General features: G+C 39.2%; 2 protein-coding genes across 2 annotated transcripts; both read right to left on the bottom strand.

Moving 5' to 3' along the window:
- Window positions 1–6,812: 6,812 nt before the first annotated feature.
- On the bottom strand, window positions 6,813–7,226 carry LOC125314639 (proline, histidine and glycine-rich protein 1-like). The gene has a single exon (XM_048277475.1). It carries the CDS (start codon window positions 7,224–7,226, stop codon window positions 6,813–6,815), a length of 414 nt encoding a protein of 137 aa, XP_048133432.1.
- Window positions 7,227–13,924: 6,698 nt separating this feature from the next.
- Window positions 13,925–24,259, bottom strand: LOC115750662 (proline, histidine and glycine-rich protein 1-like). Its single transcript, XM_048275390.1, has 2 exons — window positions 23,816–24,259; window positions 13,925–14,164 (listed from the first exon to the last, which is right to left on the bottom strand). The coding sequence occupies exons 1-2, from the start codon at window positions 24,180–24,182 to the stop codon at window positions 14,109–14,111; spliced, it is 423 nt and encodes a 140-aa protein (XP_048131347.1). The 5' UTR covers window positions 24,183–24,259; the 3' UTR covers window positions 13,925–14,108.

Genomic DNA, 24,259 nt, shown 5'->3' with positions numbered 1-24,259 from the left:
TTATATTTGATTTGCTTGGTCAATCCTAGTTCTACGTTTGCTTTTAATTGACGGTGGATTGTATTGGAACTATGTTGTTGTAATGTAGTCTACGTACTTTATCATTGAATAATTGAGTGACACTTCCAAATTGGATCCCTCCATCTCTTCCTTCGTCGACTGCAACAATATTTTCTTTGTAGAATCATGCCTTACTGAAAATGAATTAAGTAAGATACATGTACTATCATTGGGTTTCGTAGTTTTGTTGGGGTAGGATGTTTTCCTCGGAAAATCCACTTAGAACAAGTAGGGAGCCACAGCAATTAACACATTAAGGAGGCTCGTCGTCTCCAAAGCATTCACAGATGGACATACATTTTTAACTTATAATTTACTCAATTTAAAATAAGCTGATTGGTGTAAGATTTCTTGCAGAGCTTACACAAATTCTAAGGAAATGCGATGTCGATGTTTATATGAGTAAAAAGGTGCGAATGGGTGATCTCCTGTGGCTTTATCATAAGAATTTCACACTCGTGATAAAATGGTGGGATAAGGACATTACTAATGCCATAACTTTCGTATGGCGCTCATTTGAGTACCAAATATTTTTTTTTTTTATCACTTGACTGTCGTAGTTTATTTTTTTCGATCACTTAAGTGCCATAATTTTTTTTCGATCACTTACTCGAGTAACATAAATGTTTAAAAGTGTTCACCATCAATGTCAAGCCACGTCGGATTTTCAGCTCTTGGAAGAACGCTAATAAAAAGTTGTGGCATTCAAGTATCCTTTGAAAGTTGACACTTAATTAAACTTTTTTTTTTTTTCGAAATTATGGTACTCAAGTGATCTAAATAAAAAAATTATGGCACTCAAGTGAGCGTCGTACAAAAGTTATGGCACTATTAATGTCTTTATCCCTAAAATGCTCTTTCTGTGCTACCAAGTCCGTTATTGTCGCTCCATCATGGTGCTACTGAGAGTAGGGCCGAGGTTATCTTAAGCAACCTGCAATATACGGATATGTGCTTCCTGAAGTCAAGGAGTGACCGGAGATTTGGAGCCTATAGCCAAGTGGGCTCTAAAGTAATTGGGAGCAAGAGCAACCCCTGCTCCTTTAAGCCCACCATTGGTGTACGATGGGCACTTTAACCAATACAACTTTTATAGAATTGGAGACCTGTCAAATTAATATTCAAAATCAGATAATCATGTGTAGAAAGGCTACATATAAGCGTTTAGTTTTGGTTCCTGTATGGCCAAAAAGAGGTTTAGTCTACCTAAGAAGAGCATTAGGTGTGACGAGCAATTACGGTTATCACGGTTCAACTCAATAATTCTCGCCGAGAAAAATTATTCAAAAAATCCTAATTCGATAGTGGACGGCCAATTTAATCCTAAACTTTTTAATATGGTCAACTTAACTTTGAACATTTCGTCGATTTTTTAATGTTGCCTATCCAGTCAATTTTAGTGTGAAATTGCTGCCGTAGTAATATAGTCAATGCTAGTCATCCTACGTTTCGTAATTTTTTAAAAGGTTCTTTTTTCGCTTTTACGTTTTCTATTATTTCTTTCTTTCTTTTTTGTTCTTTTTCTCCTACTCTTTGATCTCTTCCCTCCGCCAATCACTAGGGCTTCAGTGATGGCTAGCGAGGGTCCCCAGTCACAAGTGAGGGCCTGCACACCTTCACATGATTGGGGCGGGTGTCATGATTCCTCATCAATTTGACGTCTTTGCTAGTCTGGGCAGAGGCATTATGGCTCTCTCTTAGCAGGGCGTTGCAACCCTGTGCCAATGGCCGGTGACTTCGTCTACCCTCACTTGTGATTGACGGAGGGAAGAGAGGAAAGAATAGGGAAAATAAAAAAAATAAAAATCTAGAGAATTATTTAAAAAAATGCAAGACAACATTGTTTATGTTCTTTGTCAGCTTCCCAGAACAACGGAATTGACCGAATCGCCACATCAACGATTTCCGGTCAAAATTGGCTGGATAGACTAAATTGAACAATTGGCAAAAGATTTAGGGCTAAATTGGCCAAATTGAAAAGTTTATGACTAAATTGGCAACTGTACAATATGTTTTAGACTTTTTGGCATTTTTTCCATTCTCGCCAACAATGTGAGAAGCTGAAATTTTCCACCAGTGGATAACTCGATAACTAGGCAAATTTGCGTCACCACATTTGTCAAATAAAATTAATACTATGTAAAATCGCAATATGCTACTTTCATGATATATTTCTCCCATGGAAAATCTCAATCTTGTACCCCTTGACATATTCACCCCAAACTAACTTTTGTGTTAGAAAAATTAACAAACTAATACTTAGTGACATATTTGCTCCAAACTAATTTTCATCTTAAAAAAGATGAGACATGAATTTTTTTTAAAATAATTTGTATTTTCTGATTTTTTTTTTTGTGATTTTTAGATTCTATGGGTGAATTTAAATTAAAGTTGCAAATATTTTTATGTAAAGATAATTACCGCTAAATCTTTGAAATTAAGTTTCGATTTAAAACTTGATGGATCGACCCTAAAATTCGAAATCCTTGGTATGCAAATAATTATATCTAAAGCCCGATAGATAGACTTATTTCCATATTTGCAGTTACGGAATAGAAAAATTTCTAATCGATCACATTTTGAAATTTTTTGATATCTTGAGTATATTCAGATGATTTTGATTTTTTTTTTTCAGATTTATTCCAACTAAGCAAATAATATATCCCAAGATTTCCATAAAAATCAAATCAAATAACAACCTTTCGAATTAGGCATATGAGATATTGCGAGATTTTTAAGGATAATCAAGATTCAATTATTGCCATGTAATCTTCCAAATTAGGTAATCAAATATTGTATTATCCTAAATTAAGCAACTAAATTCTCAAGAGATGCAATATATTTTGAAATTGGCAAGTGGATAGGCAAATCTTTTAAACTTTCCAATTTTAGATATATAATCTGACACATAATTTATGCAAAAGGACAAAAGGCAATTAAATATTGCAAATATCTGAAATTTGAAAATTATATGGATTGCAAGATAACCTTTCCATTTCGAGCTTGTGCCGAACGTGCAGACCGATCTTCTGAAAATCACGGCCGCCCCGTGTAGGAGTGTCTCGCTTGACTTGCAAAAGACAATCGCAGCACTGGGCTTCAAGCCTTTTGTTGGTATTCACTAGCAAACAGAAAATTTAGAGAGAAAGGGCACACTTCATGGAATAATCTCCATGTTTTCCCCAACCCTTTTTGTCCTTTCTTTGACAGAACTTGTCCCCTACAAGGAAAATAAAAATGACGGAGAACAAGTTGATCTGGTGTGCTGGCAAATGAACAATCCTCGGTGCTTTACTGAAGACGTCAAATCAATTCTGGCGGCTGGCTGGACCGAGATCAATAGGATGCAGCCAAAGCTACCCGTACGGCGTTGTCAGGACTCGTCACAGCTTGGGATCATCAAAGGGGCAGCCTTCATCGAAGGATAGGTGCGAGCAACGAGAGAAGCTATGTCGTCGTGGGGAAAGCTAAGAATCTCATGACCAAAACTTCCTCTTCGCTCTCTCTCCCTCAGTCTCACATCGACGTCGTTTATTTAGGTAAAGATGTTGCAAGCTTGGGCCCTATAATTTTTTAGTTTTTGCAGAATAGGCTCAAGATCAAAATATAATGTTAATTAAGTCTCGAAGGCCCTAATTGCGAAAAATTAGGCTGAAATTTTCTATAATCCAGATAGTGATATAGGGCCAGCTGAAATTCATATTAGCTCGGGCTTAATTGCACAATCTAGAGCTAAATTTAGGCTTTTTTTCCAATTAATAGACATTAAATTAAAGCCTTTACAATTTAAATGAACAAGGATAGGCTGAATTAACTTTGAAAATGGGATCAAGCCACATCAATTTTCGGCACACACTAGTCCAAAGGTCTGGCTGAATCTTGATTTTAATTTTAGGCTCACTACACATTTAATCAGGCTTAAATTAGGCTTTATTCGAATGATTAATCAATTAATTAAAGCCTTTCTTAAATTATAATCTCAAAAAAAGACCCAATTCCCTGCAAATTTTAGGCACATATGTTCATGAATTGGTGAAAATTTTCTCCACCAATTTAGGTCCAAATCGCCTGTCAAATTAAGTCAATCTCGCATTGCCGATACTGATGAATGCTAATGCAATGCATGAATGCTAATACAATTTTTGTGGTCCACAACAATTTTTTCAACTCATCATTTTGAGAAAACACGTGCTATTGTCTTGCCTTGCCTAAGAAGAGAAGGAAAAGACGAAAGGAACATCCTATGCTGACCGGCCAATGTTGAAACTTTTTTGTGGATTGCATAACACTGTCACACTGTCATGCACAGTATGACCGTCATGCAATCTTTTTTCAAGACAAATACAAAATATGGAATTTTGGTGATTGTGGGAGCCACCCTCTCACGTAAGAAGTGTCTAGCAAATGCGGACGATTCAATCGACTCGAATCAAATCGTGGCCACAATTTGCCTTTACTTGCATGGATAATGATTGGGTTGGACCAATCGATCAATCCGAATTATACTCAAGAGTGTGTTTCGTAAATCTTGATGGTCTCGATTCATATGGGATCGTCTATTGATGTTATAATTCAGTCTAAGTACTTCACTCTGGATTAATGAAGTAACATCACCAGTCCCAGTGATATTAGCTTCACTGGGCTGGAGTGAGCCGCCTGCCTCCAAATCTACGTTCCAAAAGGAGTGATCCTCCTCCAAAGTTAAAACGCGGATCATTTAAATCTGATTTCCAAAGTGCGTACATTAAACAGTACCCTAATTGAAAATTTACCAACAATCAAATGAGAAAACAATACAACATCACTCAACTTTAGATTTCTCTTTTCATTAGGTTTTTGGCAGAGGGTTTTAATTTATAATTTACGCAGTCAAAATGAGTTCACTGGAATATGATTTTTTTTTTTTTTTTTGAGCTAGCAGGAATTCTGGGGAATGATCGGGGAATTTGAACTCACAACTAAAGGAGCTACAAACTCCTTGAGGGTAAGTTTTAATTCAGTCAACCGCCTTGTTGTTCTTCTTCTTACATAAGTTTGACAATTATTCCCTAAGTCTTGTTATGGATTGAGATACGACATCTTTTTTTCTGGAATAATTATAAAAAAAGTCCTAAACTTCTTGAAATTATGGCAATACAGTCCTAAACTTTTTTTTTTCCGATTCCGTCCTAAAATTTTTTGGTAATTTTTCCTCTTTTTCCCCATTAAATCATTGCAAAATGTAGGAGTTGCCTCTTCATTTAGGGTGTATTTGTTTCAGGAAAAATGAATAATTTGAAAAAAAAAATTCCTAGAAACGATCGCATATATCGCTTACGAAAATGAATGAACAAAAAAATATTTTTGTGGTCCACGAAAATGTTTATACACAAATTTTCATCGACGATAGAAACATTTTTCATTGATTAGTTATTTTTCGAATTATTTATTTTTCGCAAAATAAATGAAGCCTTAATATGCTCTTCTTTTTTGCGGTGAAATCATTCCTCATGAAAGCAAATTGCCTTATTCACTCAAGACCTCAAGCCGCAGCCCCCTGACAAAATAAGGCAATATAGCTCCTGGATACCTGAGGAGGATGTAGAATTCGGGAAGTAAAAATTGTCGGTGTTCAAATTCGACTTGGAATAATTCGGAATTATTCGGCAGGATGAAATAGGATACAATGAGATGGAACAATATTTCTAATGTCCCATACATACTTAAACTAAATTCCTCGATGTATGCCAATTTAAAAAAAAAAAAATAGAAGCCCATCTCACATTAACAGAGGGGCCCAAAAGTCAAGAGATCCATTAACCCGTCTTACACTAAAAATACATAAAATTGAAAAAGAAAAAGGAGGAAAAACAAGCACTAAATTTGGTTAATCTGAGAATCGTCGGAACCGGGGGACCAAGCAGGGCATGGCTAGCAGCAAAAAAACCTACTCCATTTCATTGGCTTCACGCCGTGCTGGAGTAATCACCCCAACAATTTGATGCTGGTCGTGATGATCGTTGAACTCTCGCTCGAGAAAGTTATAAGCCGGTCTATCTTCAGTCACTGACCATTTATCGTTCGATGCTTCGATCCATGTTGTCATATTTGGATAATTTATTTTGAGGCTCCTATGGTTGTGCCGGTAATAATACATCTTACTTAAATAACTTTACCCCCATTTGGATAGTGAGAAAATAGACTTATCTTTAATATTCCCATTAATAAACTTGCTCTTTAATTTATTGCATTCACTAGAAAAATTGGTTAAGCTTCGCCACTGACTTTAGATAAAGTCACTACTAGAAACCCTAATCAGGATGATTTCGTCTAGGGTATATCTAGATTAGTCCATATATATCCCGTTCACATGACCAACTTGATATATTTTTCTCAAAATATTTGCAGTATTTATCCATTGTGGGAACTCGAGCACCTGCAACGGCTCTCATCTTGCCTATTCGTTAATTGAGAAAAAATGAGGGGTAAAATGATAATATAAATGTGAGAGCGAGAGCGCACGATATGAATGCATAAATAAGCTGAATGAGACAGAAAGATTAAAAGACCGGTGCATAACCATGATGGGAATCAAGAAACGGGACATAGATACGAGCGACACAAGCTTTGTATAATCCAGAATATGGGTAATAGGCAAGACATGTCATGCGGTTAAGTAATAAGTAATACATGGATGAATCATAAGAACATCTATTAGGCTCTTATTCTAACCGAAAACGTGCATGTCCATGACCCATCACATGGTGAAAAATTCAATAGGGATGACCCGGAGCCGGCACGTGAGGCATATGGGGCTTGTGGGGGGTGCCCTTGCCACTCTCCATTGGCGGGCGCGCTCCGTGGTGGTGGCCGTGGTGCGGGAATGGCACGTGAGCCAAGTGGTGACCGTGATGCGGAAAGGGGGCGTGGGCTGGTGGGTGGTGGTGGCCTGGGAACGGCTTGTGCCCAAAACCCGGCTTCTCCAAAAGGCTCTCGGGCATTGGCCCTGGGGCGCCAGGCCTGTGGTGCGGCATGTGCCCGTGGTGTCGTGCCCAAGCGGGCGGCATGGCCCCATAGTGGTGGGGCTTGTGCTTGTTGTGCTCAGGCAGCTTGGTGTAGTCGGCTAGGACCGGGGTGGTGAGAGCCACCAAGCTGAGGACCAAGAGCAACAAGTCCTTGGAAGACATCTTTTTCTCCACCAATGTGATTTTTGTTATTACACCAAGTGTTTGGATGTGGGACAAGCCAGACATCCAAAACCGACACGCTTTTATAGTTGTTCTCAGCCTAACTTGCATGTGTTCGAGCCAAATCCAAGCCTCCTTTGATTGAAATTGACGTTCCGTTTCACACTACATCATGCATGACATGTGATTGTCTTCTTTAAGAACGAAAATTTCTGAAATTTCGGCCGACAGAATTGCGTCAATTGCTGCGACATATCTTTAGCTGAAAAGTTGGCGAAAAGGGTTTTGGTTTCGAAGATCGAGGAAGTTATGTTCGTTCTGGGCCGGTGAGGTCCCGTTTTGTATTCGTGAAGCTTCTTTTTCTTCCGTAAGTTTGTTCGATAATTGAAATATTCCCACAAATGACGAGTATGTATGAGATAACAATCGTCTGGTTTATGACAAAAGCCGAGCTCTCCCGCCCCTCCGGCCCGTTTGTACGTCTAATTTTGACGTTTGACCCCGGGCAGCTATCGAAATTGGCCAAAAAAAAACCCGTGCTTTTAATCTACATTTCTTTAAATGCCTAACCCCCTCTCCCTCCTCTGCCTTCACTTTCGCGGTGTGTCGGCTCATTGCCGCCTTCGCAGCTTCGTTGCTCACTACTCGCCCCTACCAAATTGGTACGAGTTACCTATCGCCGTCACCCTTCGCACACTCACTTGTCCCTTAGGTCGGGTTATGAATCAAGTCGTAGTACAAAGCAATCGAATCACCAGAAAATTTAGCTTTTCACCCCTATATATAATATAGGAATGATAAGTCGATCTTAAATTTTTTCAATTTTTAAATTTAATCATAAACCTTTGCGCTAAATTCCAATGTAGTTCTTTTGATCAATTTTTGGAGGAAATCATTGATGTGGCAGTCCGGTCATCACATGCCTCATATGTGGCACAGCGCCACGTTAATGATTTATGGCGAAATTAGGCGAAAAGACTACATTAGAATTTCGCACAAAGGTTTAAAATAAATTGATAAAATTTAAAACTGAATTGGTATCCGTATAATAGATTTAGAACTACTATGATGATTTTACCATCAAGTCATAATATGTGCATCCCTAGAGGTTCCTAGAGCACGAGAAAAAAATAATGGTGATGGCAAAGGTGCCGATGGAGGTGCAGCTTCCATGAACTCAAGTTGCACACTTGTAGCATGAAGCCTGGGGCTATGTCTCGTCATCTGGATTTCTTATTAGGATAAACTTTGATAAGCCAAAATATGAAATTCAAGGATTTTGCTATATCATTACTCACTATTTGGTGAATCGCAATGTCCTTGATAAGTTAAGATTTATATCTCGTCATGTCCATTATTTGATATAAACGGTATATTAATATAAATGATAGATATGATCTTATGCTTTACCCATGAAAAAGTACCATTCTTATCGTCATCTATCTCTTAGATCCATAGAGAGAAGAAAAGAACGTTTGAAATTCATTTGCTTTAGAAAATTTTCCTATTACTTATCATTATTGGAAATAGTAACATGAAATCACTGCAGTAACCTTATTTCTAAAGTATCAAATGAATCTATCTAACAGCGTAACAAACATACCTTACACCATTTCCATTTCTCATTGGTACAATCCTCGGGAATTGGTTCGGGTGAGACACGAATGATACTATGTATTATTGTCACCACACTTAAAAACTAAGTTAAAAAACCTAATTATTATATTCTCACATATCATAAATTTGAACTTGATGACACGATTTTTCACATGATGGACAAGTATATGTTAGAATATTGCCACTTGGTCTTCACTATTATTGTGATCCATCTCTAATGAGGAAAAAAAAAAAAGAAAAAAGAAACATTGGGCAATTATAAACTGGGAGGTGAGATTATAACATAATCATCCAAAACCCACAACGCGAATAAAGCTGGCCTAGAATTGAAAATGGAAAGAATCTCTAATATTGTCACTGAATTCATCCATGATTATTGCCTAAAGGGTCATGCTTTTTCCTCTCTTTTTGGCTAACAACAATACTCCATGAATGAAATAATGTTTTGACTATAATATCCCTTGTGGGTCCCATTTTGTGTTTACTTTATTCTTTTTTTCTTTTTCTTTCCTATCTCAATCTTCTTTCTTTGCGTGTCCATCATTTTCTTGACCCCCTTCTTTACCCACGCCTCTTACCCAAAAGTTCCATTGGTCGCGCTGTTCACTTGCTTCTTCGCATTGCTGCCAAATACGGTCTCGACCCACCATCATCGAGACCTTTCTGACTATCGTTTACTCTACTGTAAAGGGGGACAATATCGACGAGGCAACGCTCGACCCCACTGTCTGCCTAAACGATTTTGAAGACGAAGATCCAACCGATGATGATGAACTTGAGGAGCTTAAGAGAGAGAGAGAGAAAGATAGAGAGTACTTGTAGGGAAAGAGGAGGTTTTTAACCCATATGAATTTCCAAATGGACGAATCGTAGCCTGAAAGATGCAGCATTTCATCTTGAGACATGGCATTTTCACCTTGAGAGCATCCGAAGTCGTCCGACAATCTATCGATCATCGACTTGAAGAAGCCTTTGAATATGTCTAATTTGTCATCGAAGCAACTACGGTTGTTGTTGTTGTTGTTGTTGTTGTTGTTGTTGCCATTAACACATTACAACGGTTGTGATTGCACTTTGTCACCAATTGCTTTTCGCTCCTCTCCTCGATGAGGCTTTTAACCATATTCACCAAGCAGACCAAGTTCGACTAGAACTCGACCACTTCAAGGGCGAGAGGAATGGCGACACGGAGAAGTGAACAAATGGTGAGGCCAATGCAGCCTTCGGGGTCGGAGGCACAGTGGACTATGTGGGTGTAGAAGGCAACTAGGAAAAAGACAATGAACACGCAAAAAGAGAGCATAGAGATACGGAAGAAAAAGAAAGTAAACACAAAATGGGGTCCACATTTGAATTTAATAATTGTCAATGGATATGATGTTCTAAAAGATGGAACCCATAAGGGATATTATAGTGAAAACACTATTTTAGGGAGTATGTTAGCCAAAGAATGAGCGGAAAAAGCGCACCCTTTGTCGAAAATACACAAACGGAAAGTACTATTGACTCTTTGTCACGACTCAAAAATGAACAAAATAAAATGGTAAAAAAACTCTTAGGATTCACTGCTAAATAACTCGAAATGCACAAATGCGATCAATTCATGATTGTCACCGACTCTTATTCACCTCTGTCAACCCCAAAAAAAACGAACTACGATTACCAATTAAGTTGAACGCTCTCGATTAACAATTTAAAGGACAATAGTGTAAATGGGCTCTAACGGCATCCGCGATATAAATTAGCCAGAGAATGCCAGGTTTAATAAGTGAGAGAAAGCATGATCATTCACGTTTCCGATTCTAAAAAATATAATGCTTCAACTCTCTTGGCATTTTTTCATGAAACTTCTGTGTGAACTAGAGAGTTACGGAGGAAGAGATGTTTCTCGACTCTCTTGTAGCTTTCATGAAGCTTTGACGTGAACCAAAGAGTTAAGAAGGATCATGACTTTTCATCATGAACGAGAGCTATGGAGAATAAAAGAAGGAGAAGGAGAAGGAGAGGAAAAATAATTTTCTTAAACCATAAATATAAGAAATCATATCTGTCATTATCCTACCCTCTACGTTGGATATTTTTATCTAGGTTATATCCCTCTTTTATCTGAGCTACATCATGGCTTGTACAACAACCAAACATAGGATAGGTCCGACATTTATCTTGGTCATCAAATGTAACAAGCTATGTTTGACAGTTAGGATAAAGTTCAAGATATGATAAAATTTATCCTATCTTTGTGTTTGGTGTATACTCAGACAAGATAAAGTTGGATATAAGAGATATATATATCCTAGATAAAATTATCCCATAGGGGAGGTGGGATAAAGGTGGATAGGATTTTTAATATCCTTAATATAAAAGTTATTTTTATCGAATAACAAACTTCTTAAATTAATAAAATAATATAATATTTGAATAAATAATTGCATTCTAATTGTGGATTATATAAAAGTGGGAGGAAATTTTCATTTTTATTTTTCCTATTGTAATTTATATATTCTTAATTCTTTGTATCTTATTATATATTCGATAAATTAATATCAATGTATTTAGTATTCATATGTATTATATATCTTAGGTATTTTATTATTTTACGTATATTAGTATAGTTTACGATTTAATAAAATTTTATTGGAGAATTTTGGAAGGGGAAAAAGAAATAAGAGATATAATTAAAAAAATAAAGGAAAAATAAGAAAATAAAATTGAAGTGGGCAAGAATGTCGTGAGAGATTCTTACCATCTTCGTTTGTGCAATTTTCAAGTTCACTTACATTGATATACCGTTTGTACCAAAAAATAAACATTATGAGATGTGAAAATATCCAGTTGTATTACTGCAATTCACAAAACAATGGATAGGATATAACAAAAATCCTGGATTTCATATCTAGTCCTATTCTGACTAAAAATCTCGATGATGGAATGGAAGGAGGGAAGGAAGGAGAAGGGAAAAGGACAAAAGAAAAGAAAAGGAAAGAAAAAGATAAAAAAAAAATCTTTTATGTGGATTGATGTGTTGTCCATTAAATGGGTGCACTAATTATATCAATTTATCCTTTAAGGCTACGTTCGTTTTATGAAAAATTTGAAATTTCTCAAAATTTTTTTTCAAAAGGTCATTTTCTTGAAAAATGATAATATCTTCTTATGTTTGGCTGAAATCTGAAATTGAATTAAAAATTATTTTTGCGATCATTTGAAAAAGAAAACTTGAGTTTTTTTCCTTGAAGACAAGCCCTATTAATGTAACATAAAGAGCACCAAGTTACTGAGGTCTCAATCGCAGGAACCATTTCTAGGCCGACCCACCTGAGCACTAGCTGGTGAATTGGGGGCACTGGAGTTGGGTGCCCAAGCATGGCTGCCGGGGACTCGAACATGCCTACCCAGGCTCCTAGCTTGCCAGTGTTGATCCGGGCTCGTCCTATTAGACTCGGGCCCAGTTGCCGAGGATCTGGGCATGCGCATTGGCGTCAGTGCCCAAGCGTCGATATCTCTCCTATTCTGAAAAAACGATTTCTGATTTAAAATATAAAAAAATCACCTTCCTGAATTTAAGCATAAATTTTTAGTTGATTGTGAAAAGATTTTTTATTGACTTATTTTTTTAAGTGATCTATATACCGGAGAATGAGAAAAATATTTTTCGACAACAAATTTTCTATGAAATAAACATAACCTGAATGAAGAGGATATCAAGCCTTTGTTTTTAAGCCAAGCGATTTGCATATATATCCGGAAAGTTGCTGTTCTTTAGTTTTTTAACGATTGAAAAGGCTGGGAATTGGCAACTGACATTAGCGATCCCTCTAGGAGATACCATGGGAAATCCAAACCGGCAATCGAAATATTTGGTTTCGCCCATAATTACTATTCATTTTTAACGAACTTGTCACCGCAGCAGCACTTAACGTACATTGGGTCAAGCCAAAGTCATCCCATGCCTAATGCAACAAATGTGAGCATTCGCCTTAGACGGATCGAGATTTTACGAGATTGTTACGCATATTAATGTGCAATTGAGTGAGTTTATCACATTAAATGTTGAACTTTGGACCCAATAACTTTCCACTATACAGAAACAGTAACTAAATCCCTGGATTTGACCATTATCTTACATGCCAATGTAAAAAGCCCATCTAACATTAATAAAGAGTCCCACAGTCAATGATCCATAAACCCGTCTTAAATTCTAACAAAATACATGAAATTAAAAAATCAAAAAGAGGAAACGAGCAATCAATTTGGTTCATCTTGAGGATTGTTGGAACCGACAATATATTGTTTGATCCTTTAATTCATGCTATCATGTTTTGATAATTTATTTTGAGGCTCTCGTGGTTGTGCTTGTATTTTTACATTTTCTTGAAGTGATTTCGCTCGATTCGTGGAGTGGAAACAATCAAAGTTTTTATTAATATCCACATTTAGTATCACTTGCTCTTTACTCTATTTGCATCACCTCAGAAATTGGTTATGCCCCATCATTGGCTTTAGGAGAAGACAGAGATTAAAATTCAAACACTAATTTCAGAAAGTAAATGAAGAGAAAGGTCCAATCTAGTTTGGTGGAAATCAACTATCCCTTGTGATCAATCGGACGACTCCGATGAGAGAATGTTCTCTTTGTAAGCGACAACAACCACCGTATGAACAAGTGCGAAAGCACTGTCATGAGATTTGCTGAGAGAGTGAGAGAGGTGGTGATGGCCCCATAAAAAAGACCATAGTCGTGGCGGTCGGCGGTGGTGGATAGGATAAACTTGCAATATAAACCCTGATTTTATGATTTTATCTGGACTATATCTAGATTAATCTGGATATATCATGTTCGAAATACATAACCAACTTGACAAATTTTTTTCTTGAAGTATTTGCAGTTCATTGCGTCCAATGATCTTTTATCTCTATCGCCTTTTTAAACTTTTCACTCCCAAGATAAAGCTCGGCATTTAGAACCGCAATGCCAAGAGTGTATAAATGTGTGTGCGAGAGGGCATGCTGTGAATGCATAGATGAGCTCAATTAAACACACAGATTTATAATAAAAAAAAAACAGTGGATAATTATGATAGTAATCGAGAAACAGGATATAGATATGAGCTACACAAGCTCTGTATAATCCAGATTATGGTAATGGCCGGTCAATAAGCCATGCCATTTGGCCAATTAATACATGGATGAATCATAAGAACATCACATAGGCTCTTATTCTAACGGAAAACGAGCACATCCACGAGCCATCAAGCGTTCAAAAACTCAGTAGGGATGACCTGGAGCCGGCACCGGCGCATGCGGCATGTGCGGCTTGTGAGGGCGATTGCCACTCTCCATTGGTGGGTGCGCTCCGTGATGGTGGCCATGGTGCGGGAACGGTGCATGAGCTGGGTGGTGACCGTGATGCGGGAAGGGGGCGTGGGCTGGTGGGTGGTGGCGGCCTGGGGACGGCTTCTCCAAAAGCTCAGGCATTGGCCCTGGGGCGCCAGGCCTGTGGTGCGGCATGTGCCCATGGTGTGGCGCCCAAGCCGGCGGCATGGCCCCATGGTGGTGAGGCTTGTGCTTGCCATGCTCAGGCGGCTTGGCATACTCGGCTAGGGCTGGGGCTGCGACAGCCACCAAGCTGAGGATCAAGAGCAACAAGTGCTTGGAAGGCATCTCCCTTTCCTCCGAATGCACCGTGATTTTGTTATTACACCAAGTGTTTAGATGTGGGATGAGCCAAAAGACCCGAACTCGACGCCCTTTTATACTTGTCCTCTGCCTAACATGCGTGTGTTCGATCCCATTCGAAGTCTCCTTTGATTTAAGTCGGCGATTGGGTTCTCACTACATCATACATGACATGTTGTGGTCTACTTTAAGAACGAAAATTTCCGAAATCTCGGCGGACGGTATTGCGTCAATCGCTGCGACGTTTCTTTAGCTGAAAAGCTGGGAAAAGAAAAGGGTTTTTTGGTTTCGAAGATTGAGGAAGTTATATTCGTTTTGGGCCGGTGAGGTTCTTTTCGTGTTGTGAATTCGTGAAGCTTCTTTCTCTTCCATAAGTTAGTTCGACGATTGAAATATTGACAACCCACCAATTGAATTGGTAAATATAAGGTAAGAATCGTCCGGTTTATGACAAAAGCCCCGTTCGCACCTCGAATCTTTGACCACGTGCAGCTTTCAAAATTGACAAAACAAATTAAAAAAAAATGTATCTATATGAACCCCTAAATGCCTAACTCACTCTTTTCCCTTGGTAAAAGAAGCTTTCGATTGGAAAAATTTAATTATAAACATTTTCACATTGGTGCCAATTCAGTCCATTTAGCCATTTTTGGTGGAAATCCCTAATGTGGACATTGGTTGCCTCCGTGCCATCGACATGGACATTTTTAAAAAATATTTTTTAAAAAAGTTGAATGTTTAATTATGGTTTTCCTTTTTTTTTCCTTTCACTTTGGCCTTTGAGGGCTTGCTGGCCCTCATCAGCCAAAACAAAAGGGAAAAAAGAATGAAAAAAGAAAAAAAAATCTAAAATCTCAATTTTTTTAAAAAATAAACATGTGTCCACGTCAACGTCGGTCCGGCCATGCAGGATGGCCAGAGTTCACATCAGCAATTTTCGGATAAAATTGGCCGATGGACTGAATTGGTACAAATGTGAAAAAGTTTAGGAATAAATTGGTCCAATTGAAAAGTTTAGAGCTGAATTGGTTCCAATATAATAGGTTTAAGATTTTTTTGGTTCTTTGTCCCTCTTCCCTTGCCTTGACTTTCGTTGTGTGTCGGGTTATTGTTGCCTTCCCCGCTTCGTCGTCCACTGCCCGCCACTATAGAATTGGTGCGACCAAACCTAACACCATCCCCCTCATGCGTTGACTTGCCTCTCTCAGGGTAACCACCCTTTATATTGGGTTGTGAATCGAGTTACAGTCTAGAGCGATCAAGTCATGAAGAAATTAGGTTTTCAATTCTAAATCTATTTGTATGGACACTAATTCAATCCTAAATTTTTCAATTTGCCAATATAATTATAAATCTTTATAGAAAATTGGAATGTAGATATTTCAAGCAATTTTCAAGGGAAATTATTAACGGGACAGTCCAGTCATCACTCCCATCCTACGTGGCACACTGCCGTGTTAGCAATTTTGGATAATAATTGATCGAAAAGGTTATATTGGGATTTCACAATAAAATTTAAAACTAAATCGATAAAAATTAAAAATTTTAGGATTGAAAACATCCATGTGATAGATTAAGTTGAAATTGACTACTAAAATAATACTGGCAGCCCTAGAGGTTCCTAGTGCCCAAAAAAAAAGGTGTGTCGAGGGAGGTGCGGCCCCATGAAGTCAAGTTGCACGCTTGCAACATTAACACTGTGGCCGTTTTTCGTCAATTAGATTTCTAATCAGGATAAGCTTTGATAAGAGTGGATATGAAATCCAAAGATTTTTCCATATTACCTCGCAATAACAAAACAAAATACTTTATATCATATCATTTTGGTATAAATCGCATATCAGCACAAATATGCCCTTATGCACTGCTCATGGAAAAAGTAAAATTCTTATCATCATTATCTCCCAGATCGAACTACTATAGAAAATTTACCTATTACTTAGTTAAAAAATCGTTATCGGAATAGTAACATCAAATTGATGCAATAAACTTCTTTTTAAAGTGTCAAATGAATCCATCTAACAGCATAACAAACATACCTTAAACCGTTTCTATTTCTTGTTAGCAAGATCATCTAAGTGGTAGTTCAGGTGACGTAAGAAGGACATTGTGTATTCTTAATTATCAGCACACTTAAATACTAAGTTAAACTGCCGACTTATTGTCTCCTCACACATCATAAATCTAACTTGATGACACGATTTTCACATGATGGGCAATTATATGTAGGAATATTGTCACTTGTTCTTCATTATTATCCTGATCCATCCCTAATGAGAGGGGAAAAAAAAAGCAGAAACATTAGGCACGAATATAACTTCTTCAAACCAGCGGAAAATAAAGCAGGCCTACAATTGAAAGTGGGAAAGAATTTCACAGGTTCTCACTGAATCAATCAATTCATGCTTACTGCCAAAATGCACAAATGAAAAGTATCGTCGACTCTTTCTCACGATTCACCACTAAAGAATTCGAAAATGCACAACCTGCGGGGGGATTCACTCCTAAAGAACCCGGAAATGCACAAATGCCATCAATCCAAGATTGTTGCCCACTTTCGACAAAAAAAAAAAAAAGATCGTTGCCCACTCTTATTCACCTCTCTAAACCCAAAGAAAACGAACTATCATTACCAACTAAATTCTAAGCTAGCTCTCGATCAACAATATAAAGGACTAAACCTTCAACAGAAAAGTAGCTCATTGCAGCATTCCAAAATCACAAAATTCACTACTACAAGAATATGTAAGCGAGCTTCAACGAATCAATGATATAGATTAGCCAGATAATGCTAGATCTAAAAGGAGAAAGAAAGTTTGATTAGCCATCTTCCTTCTAAAAGATATAGTGCTTCAACTCTCTAGTCGCTCTCATGAGACTTCAATATGAACTAAAAAGTTACAGAGGAGAATGAGTTTTGACTCTCTTGCAGCTTTCGTGAATCTTCAACATGAACCAGAGAGTTACAAAGGAGTTATGAAGGTTCATTGTGAACCAGAACTACAAAGTAGAAGGAGAACGAGAGGGAAAATATTTTTTTTATACCATGATCATAAGAAATCATATTTAGCTTCATTCCACCCATCACATTGGATATTTTTATCCGAGTTATATTCCTCTTTTATCCAAGCCATATCATGTCTTGTACATAACCATAGACATGATAGATCCGACGTTTTTCCTCATGAAATGTAATCTAAAGGAGGGAAGAAAGCAGAAGGGAGAAGGAATAAAGAAAAAAAAGGAAAAAGAAAAACTCATCTCAACATTTATTCTTATGTGGATTGATGTGTCATCTATTTAAATGGGTAAACTAAATATATCATTTTATACTCTAAGGCTCCATTTTATTTTGCAAAAAATTCGACATTGCTCAAAAATATTTTCCAAGAAGTCATTTTCTAGAAAAATGATAATATTTTTTAGTGTTTGGCTGTGATCCGAAATGAATTGAAAACTATTGTCCGGTTAGTTGGAAAAGAAAACTCGAAGATACTTGTACTATTAAAGTAAGATAAATAACTACCGAGGCATGGCTACTGGGGAACTGGGCATGGGTACCAGAGTCTTAGGCCCAACCTCGAGGACTCGGGCTTAACCTTTGTGGACCTGTACATAGCTACCGAGGGTACCGAGCCTGCCTTTATGGACTCGGGCGGCTTCTGAAGATTTGGGAACGAACATCAGCAGTCCCATGCTCAAGCGTCGATATCTTTCCTATTTTGAAAAATGACTTCTTATTTTATAAAGAAAAAAAATCATTTTTCTGAATTTAAGTATAAATTTTATGTTACTCATTTTCTTAAGTGTTTCCTACTCATGAAACAAACAAAACCTAAATGATGAGGATATCAACTAGTGAGGTTATTGTTCTTCCATTAGCTCTTTTATAATTGAAAACACTAGGAAAAGGCAACCGACATGAGTGGTCCCGCTAGACGTTACTATGGGAATTCCAGACCAACGATCGAAATAATCATTGTCACCCACAATGACTATTCATTTTGAATGAAATTATCGCCACCGCAGCACTCAATATAAGTTGGATTACGCAATAGCCAAATGCACTCAATATAAGTTGGATTAAGCAATAGCCAAATGCACGACTCGAGCATCCACTATAGCCGAACGGAGATTTTCTAAGAGCGAAGAATGACTGGGGAATTCGAATTTGTGACGAAAAGGACTTCAAATCATTTGAGAGTAAATCTTATCCAACTCAGTCAACCGCTTCGTTTGTGCTCTTATTTTCTGCAGTAATATCATTCGTCATAAGAGCAAATTGCCTTGTTCAGTCGAGTCTGAGTCCCCACACAAATAAAGGCAATATGCGCTTCCTAGGCATACACCGTCGACCATACGAAGGATAACAATGCGTCAAGTCTATGACTGAACCGGTTTGATTGACTGTTTGGATCATGAATTGCCAGGTTCCAAAAAGTTCGCCAGTCCGATTCTAAAAGCACCAGCAAGAAGCGGTGAGCAAGACAAATTGCACACTGAGATGAAGTATCTCCGTTGAATCATTTTAAAAAAGAATAATCCTGTATATAAAAGTTTCCAATTTTTTAATTTGATCCCATCTAATGTTGAACTTCGAACCCACTAATTAAGGGTGCGCCCGTCGGTTGGGCATTTTTGGACACAGTTCTTCGAGCCTTTGGGTTTCCCGACTTTTTTATTGGTTTGATCATGGTGTGTGTTTCTACACCCAAGTTCTCAATAGCCATTAATGGGGAGCTTCATGGGTATTTCTCGAGTAAAAGAGGAATTAGACAAGGCGATCCTCTCTCACCTTACCTATTCACCTTGGTTATGGAAGTGCTCTCGGGGATTTTAAATGCTAAGTCCTCTCTCCTTGGCTTCAAACCATATTGGCGTTGCAAGCATCTCAGGCTCTCTCACCTATTTTTCGCGGATGATGTCTTATTATTTGCCGAAGGTCATGTACCCTCAATTGAGATGTTGAAGGATGGGTTACACTTGTTCTCTACATGGTCCGGCTTAAACCCGAATCCCAACAAAAGTGAGTTCTATCTTTCGGGAGGCTCGCCGAATGTACTAGCCCAAATTCAAGCTTCATTAAACTTCCATCAAGGAAATCTACCATTTCGCTACTTGGGAGTCCCCGTCATTTCCACTAGGCTTTCTAAAACTGACTACAATGTCCTAATCAATGCCATCACCGCTAGAGCACGTTCTTGGGCCCAACGGTACTTATCTTATGCCGGACGCCTTCAACTCTTGAAATCTGTGCTGCACTCTATTCACACTTATTGGGCTAGTGTGTTCACTCTTCCCAAGTCGGTTTTGAGTAGGATTGAGGTTATACTTCGTCGGTTCTTGTGGAAGGGCCCGGACCTTGGAGTTGGAGGGGCTAAAGTCTCCTGGGCCAATATATGTCTACCCAAAAAGGAGGGTGGTTTGGGAATTCGTAGGCTCCTAAATTGCAACAAAGCCTTGACATTAAAGCACATTTGGCTGCTTTTCACCGACAAAGAATCACTCTGGTGCAAATGGATCCATTCCAACTTTCTAAGGAAGTCCAACTTTTGGATTGCTACTTCGCCGACCATATGTTCCTGGTCCTGGAAAAAAATCTTACAACTTCGACAAGAGTTCTCACTACTCTTCAAGTGGAAGCTAGGTAATGGACATACAACATCATTTTGGTTCGACCACCGGCATAGTAAAGGTCCTCTTCATAAGTTCTTCACGGCCGGGGACATTTATCGGGCTGGCATCCCACGCACAATCACCGTTCGGGAGTTCTTTTCATTGACTTTCCCTCCTTCTACAGTCCTTATCGCCATTCGGCCATGGCTTGACCCGGCTCCTACATTTCTAGAAAATAGAGAAGATTCATTCTCTTGGGCTGGTCATTCCTCCGCTAAGTTTTCTGTTTCTTCGGCTTGGAACTGTCTTAGGACAAGAAGCCGCATTGTACAATGGCATACCTTCATCTAGGACAAAGCTTTTGCTCCTCGACATGCATTCATAATATTGTTAGCTACACATAATCGCCTTCCGACTCAGACAATGCTACTCCAACATCGAAGGATTGATGAGGCTTCCCGTGCGTCTTGCCATAATACCCCCGACTCGCTCGATCATCTATTCTTTGGTTGCCCTATCACTGGTGAACTAGTCTCCATTTGGGCCTCTAACTGTCTATTAAGTTGGAAGAATAGACCTTGGCGTGGTTTCGTGAAATGGGCTAAGATACATTTGGGTGGGCCCTCTTTTGCACATAAGATTGCCAGGTTTGCCCTTGGTGCTTTATGCCATATTATTTGGACTACAAGGAATGATATGCTCTTCCGCAATAAACAACTTTTTCCTCCAGCTATGCTCTCCCACCTTAGTAAACCGGTTAAGGACAAAGCTGTATCTCCGGCCCCTATTAGCGATATCCCCCGAAACGGATGCATCCAAACTAATTGGGGTTTGTCCGCCGATATCTTCTATCACCCTCCCTAGCGGATGACATATTTTCATTGGATTTCTCTTCCGGATCAAGCTGTGTACACTTTCGGTCTCCACAGCACCTGTTGGATTTTGATGCTGGAGCTTGGTGATTCAACACTTATGTTGCTCCCGTTTTGCCGGTCACCACCTGAACCCCTTCTTGAAGCCTACTGCTGTGAAGTTTATTGTGTGGACCTACTGCTTCACCGTTGTGTATCCCCCGGTGGTCCCCGGCTTATCTTTAGCTGTTCAGCCTTTTGTTGATCATCCCCAGCTTTGCTGCAACAGCTCCTTTCACCCGGATCCCCATCCACTTGATGTTCCCTGTTCGCAATATTTGCTGACTTGGCTACTCCCTTCCCCACCTACTACCCGCGTGGCTACCGAAGATGATCGATTGCACCCGTGCTGTCCTCCCACCGTTGTCACCTACAATTTTCCCACCACGATTGCTGCTAAGTCGCTTTTGATCCCTCCGACGCACGACGCCTCTGTCGTTGCTGCACCTATGCTGATGCCTCCTCAACATACTACCCGCGTGGAATTTTGAAGCTCCTTATGGCGTCGTTTTTCTGCTGATGCGGGGGTCTATACATTGTCTCTCTCGGGACTCCGTCTACTTTGGTTGATCATTCGCTGCTGGTTCTCTTGGAAGATGCCACTTCTCGTCCATCTTCTAGCTGTGTACTTCCGTTTTGTTGGTTCCTCTTCTTGTTTGGCCACTTGTTTGGCCTTTTCTTTCCCCCGCTAGCTTGCTAGTCTTTTGGCTCTGGCCCCTCTCTTGAGTGTATTTTGCAACCGATCAACGTTGAACTCTCCATGGCACCCTATGTGCCATGTTGAGGTCATAGCTTCTGTGCCCGGTTTTTTTGTATCTAGTTTTTGAAAGATCAATACATACTTACCTTACCAAAAAAAAAAAAAATTAAGGGTGCGCTTGGTTTGGTTTTGGAAATGAGTTTTGAGCAAATGCAAATCCTTAGCCTAAGTTGTTTTGAGGAAATGCAAATGGGGTTTGATAAAAAAAATCCCCCGAAATGCAACTTTAGGTTAAATAGTGTTTGGCAAAAATAAATTTGCAAAGGGCTTTTGGCCATATATTCTTTTAGTACTTTTTTTTTAAAAGACAAAAACCCTTCATCAGCTGTTGGCCGAGGCGACTTGGAGTTGCGCAACCCCCGGCGCCACCACCTGAGGTCGTGACCTTGGCGGCCCTTGCCAACCTTCATCAACCCTTCGCTGTTACCCTAAAGAAGAAGACGAAATGCAACAATATAGGGTTTCACTTTTAGCAATAGGTAACTCATTAATTTTCACTTTCGAAAATACTGAAAGCTCGATGCTAGTGTACCTTCCCAACGTTGACATTTGGCTAAATGCCCCTTGGAAAGGCTTGCCAAACACCTCAGCATTTCTCTAAGGGGCTTTAGAGGGACCTTCAGCATTCAAAAAATGCCAAAAATCATATGAACATTGGGTTTTCAGCCTTCCCAAGGCTATCATTTGGCCAAATGCCCCTTGAAAAGGCTTGCCAAACATCCAAGCATTTCTCCAAGGGATTTTAGAGGTCCAAAACTTCTTGAGAAAATTGAACCAAATGCATATTCCTCGATTGGGCCGGAATCTTACCTGCCAATCTAAAAAGCTTAACATTAATAAAGAGGCTCAAACCTAAAGGTCCATTAACCGGTCTTAAATTTTAAAAAATACATATAAATTAAAAAATAAAAAGGCAGAAACTAGCATTCAATTTGATTACTTGACTTTGAGGATTGTTAGAACCGTCCATATATTGTTTGATACTTTAATTTATGTTATCATGTTTTGATCATTTATTTGGAGGCTCTGATGGTTGTGCTTATAATTTTTTCATTTCTTAAGTAAAATAATTTTATGCCTTCCGCATAGTGAAAAAATAAACTTATCTTTGATATTGACTCCAGTAAACTTTGCTTTTTAATTTGCTGCATACAGTGACAAATTGGTTAAGCTCAGCCAGTGGCTCTACCACGACAGGACGACGTTAAACATAAAACACTAAAATTCAAAAAGTAAACCAAGAGAAAAGAGGAATCTAGGTTGGTACAAATCAACTACCCCTTGTGATCAATCGTGCGGCCAATGAAATGGTCTCTTCAACGGCGACCATCACCACCGTGCGAGATCTACTCCGTGCGAGAGGGAGGGAGAGAGAGAGAAACAACGGCTTAAGTTCTATTCAATCATTAGAAAAACTCTCTTCAAATCTCTCTATGGTTTCTTTCAAAAAACAGGCGATCAGCGGATCCGGATTCTCTCTCACCTAAGATTGAGGCTTTTAATCTGTGGCTATTGAGATATGTTTGTTCTACGTGATATACTTATACAATCAGTGATTCAAGTAAGACTTGGACATGTTATTTCGCTATAATTCGCAAGTTATGTTTATGGCTATCGAGATCTATATTTTTCCTGGATTAGGGTATATGTGATCCACCCTTCAAATACATAATTAACATGATATATTTTCTTAAGGTACTTGCAGTTTATTTAATGTGAACGGGAGAGTGAATGATATGAACGTACAGACATGAAAATTAAAAGACCGGTGCATAACTATGATAGTAATCAAGAAATCGGATATAGATATGAGCTACACAAGCTCTGTATAATCAGAATATGATAATGGCCGGTCAATAAGCCATGCCACTTAGCCAAGTAATACATGGATGAATCATGAGAACATCTAATAGGCTCTTATTCTAACGAAAAACATGCATATCCATGAGCCATCGAACGCTCAAAGACTCAATAGGGATGGCCGGGAGCTGGCGCATGCGGCTTGTGAGGGCCCTTGCCGCTCTCCATCGGTGGGTGCGCTCCGTGGTGTTGGCCATGGTGTGGGAACGGCGCGTGAGCTGGGTGGTGACCGTGATGAGGGAAGGGGGCGTGGGCTGGCGGGTGGTGGTAGTGGCCGCCTGGGAACGGCTTCTCCAAAAGCTCAGGCATCGGCCCTGGGGCGCCAGGCCTGTGGTGTGGCATGTGCCCGTGGTGTGGCCTGTGCCCGTGGTGTGGTGCCCAAGCGGGCGGCATGGCTCCATGGTGGTGGGGCTTGTGCTTGCCGTGCTCCGGCGGCTCAGCGTACTCGGCTAGGGCCGGGGCAGCGAGAGCCACCAAGCTGAGGATCAAGAGCAACAAGTGCTTGGAAGACATCATCCTTTCCACCGAGTGCAATGTGATTTTGTTATTACACCAAGTGGTTGGATTTGGGATGAGCCAAATGATCCGAACTC

Source organism: Rhodamnia argentea, chromosome 1, assembly GCF_020921035.1.
Source record: "Rhodamnia argentea isolate NSW1041297 chromosome 1, ASM2092103v1, whole genome shotgun sequence".
NCBI lineage: Eukaryota > Viridiplantae > Streptophyta > Magnoliopsida > Myrtales > Myrtaceae > Rhodamnia > Rhodamnia argentea.
Note: the sequence above shows the minus strand (reverse complement) of the source record. Positions and strands in the feature narration are given on the sequence as shown.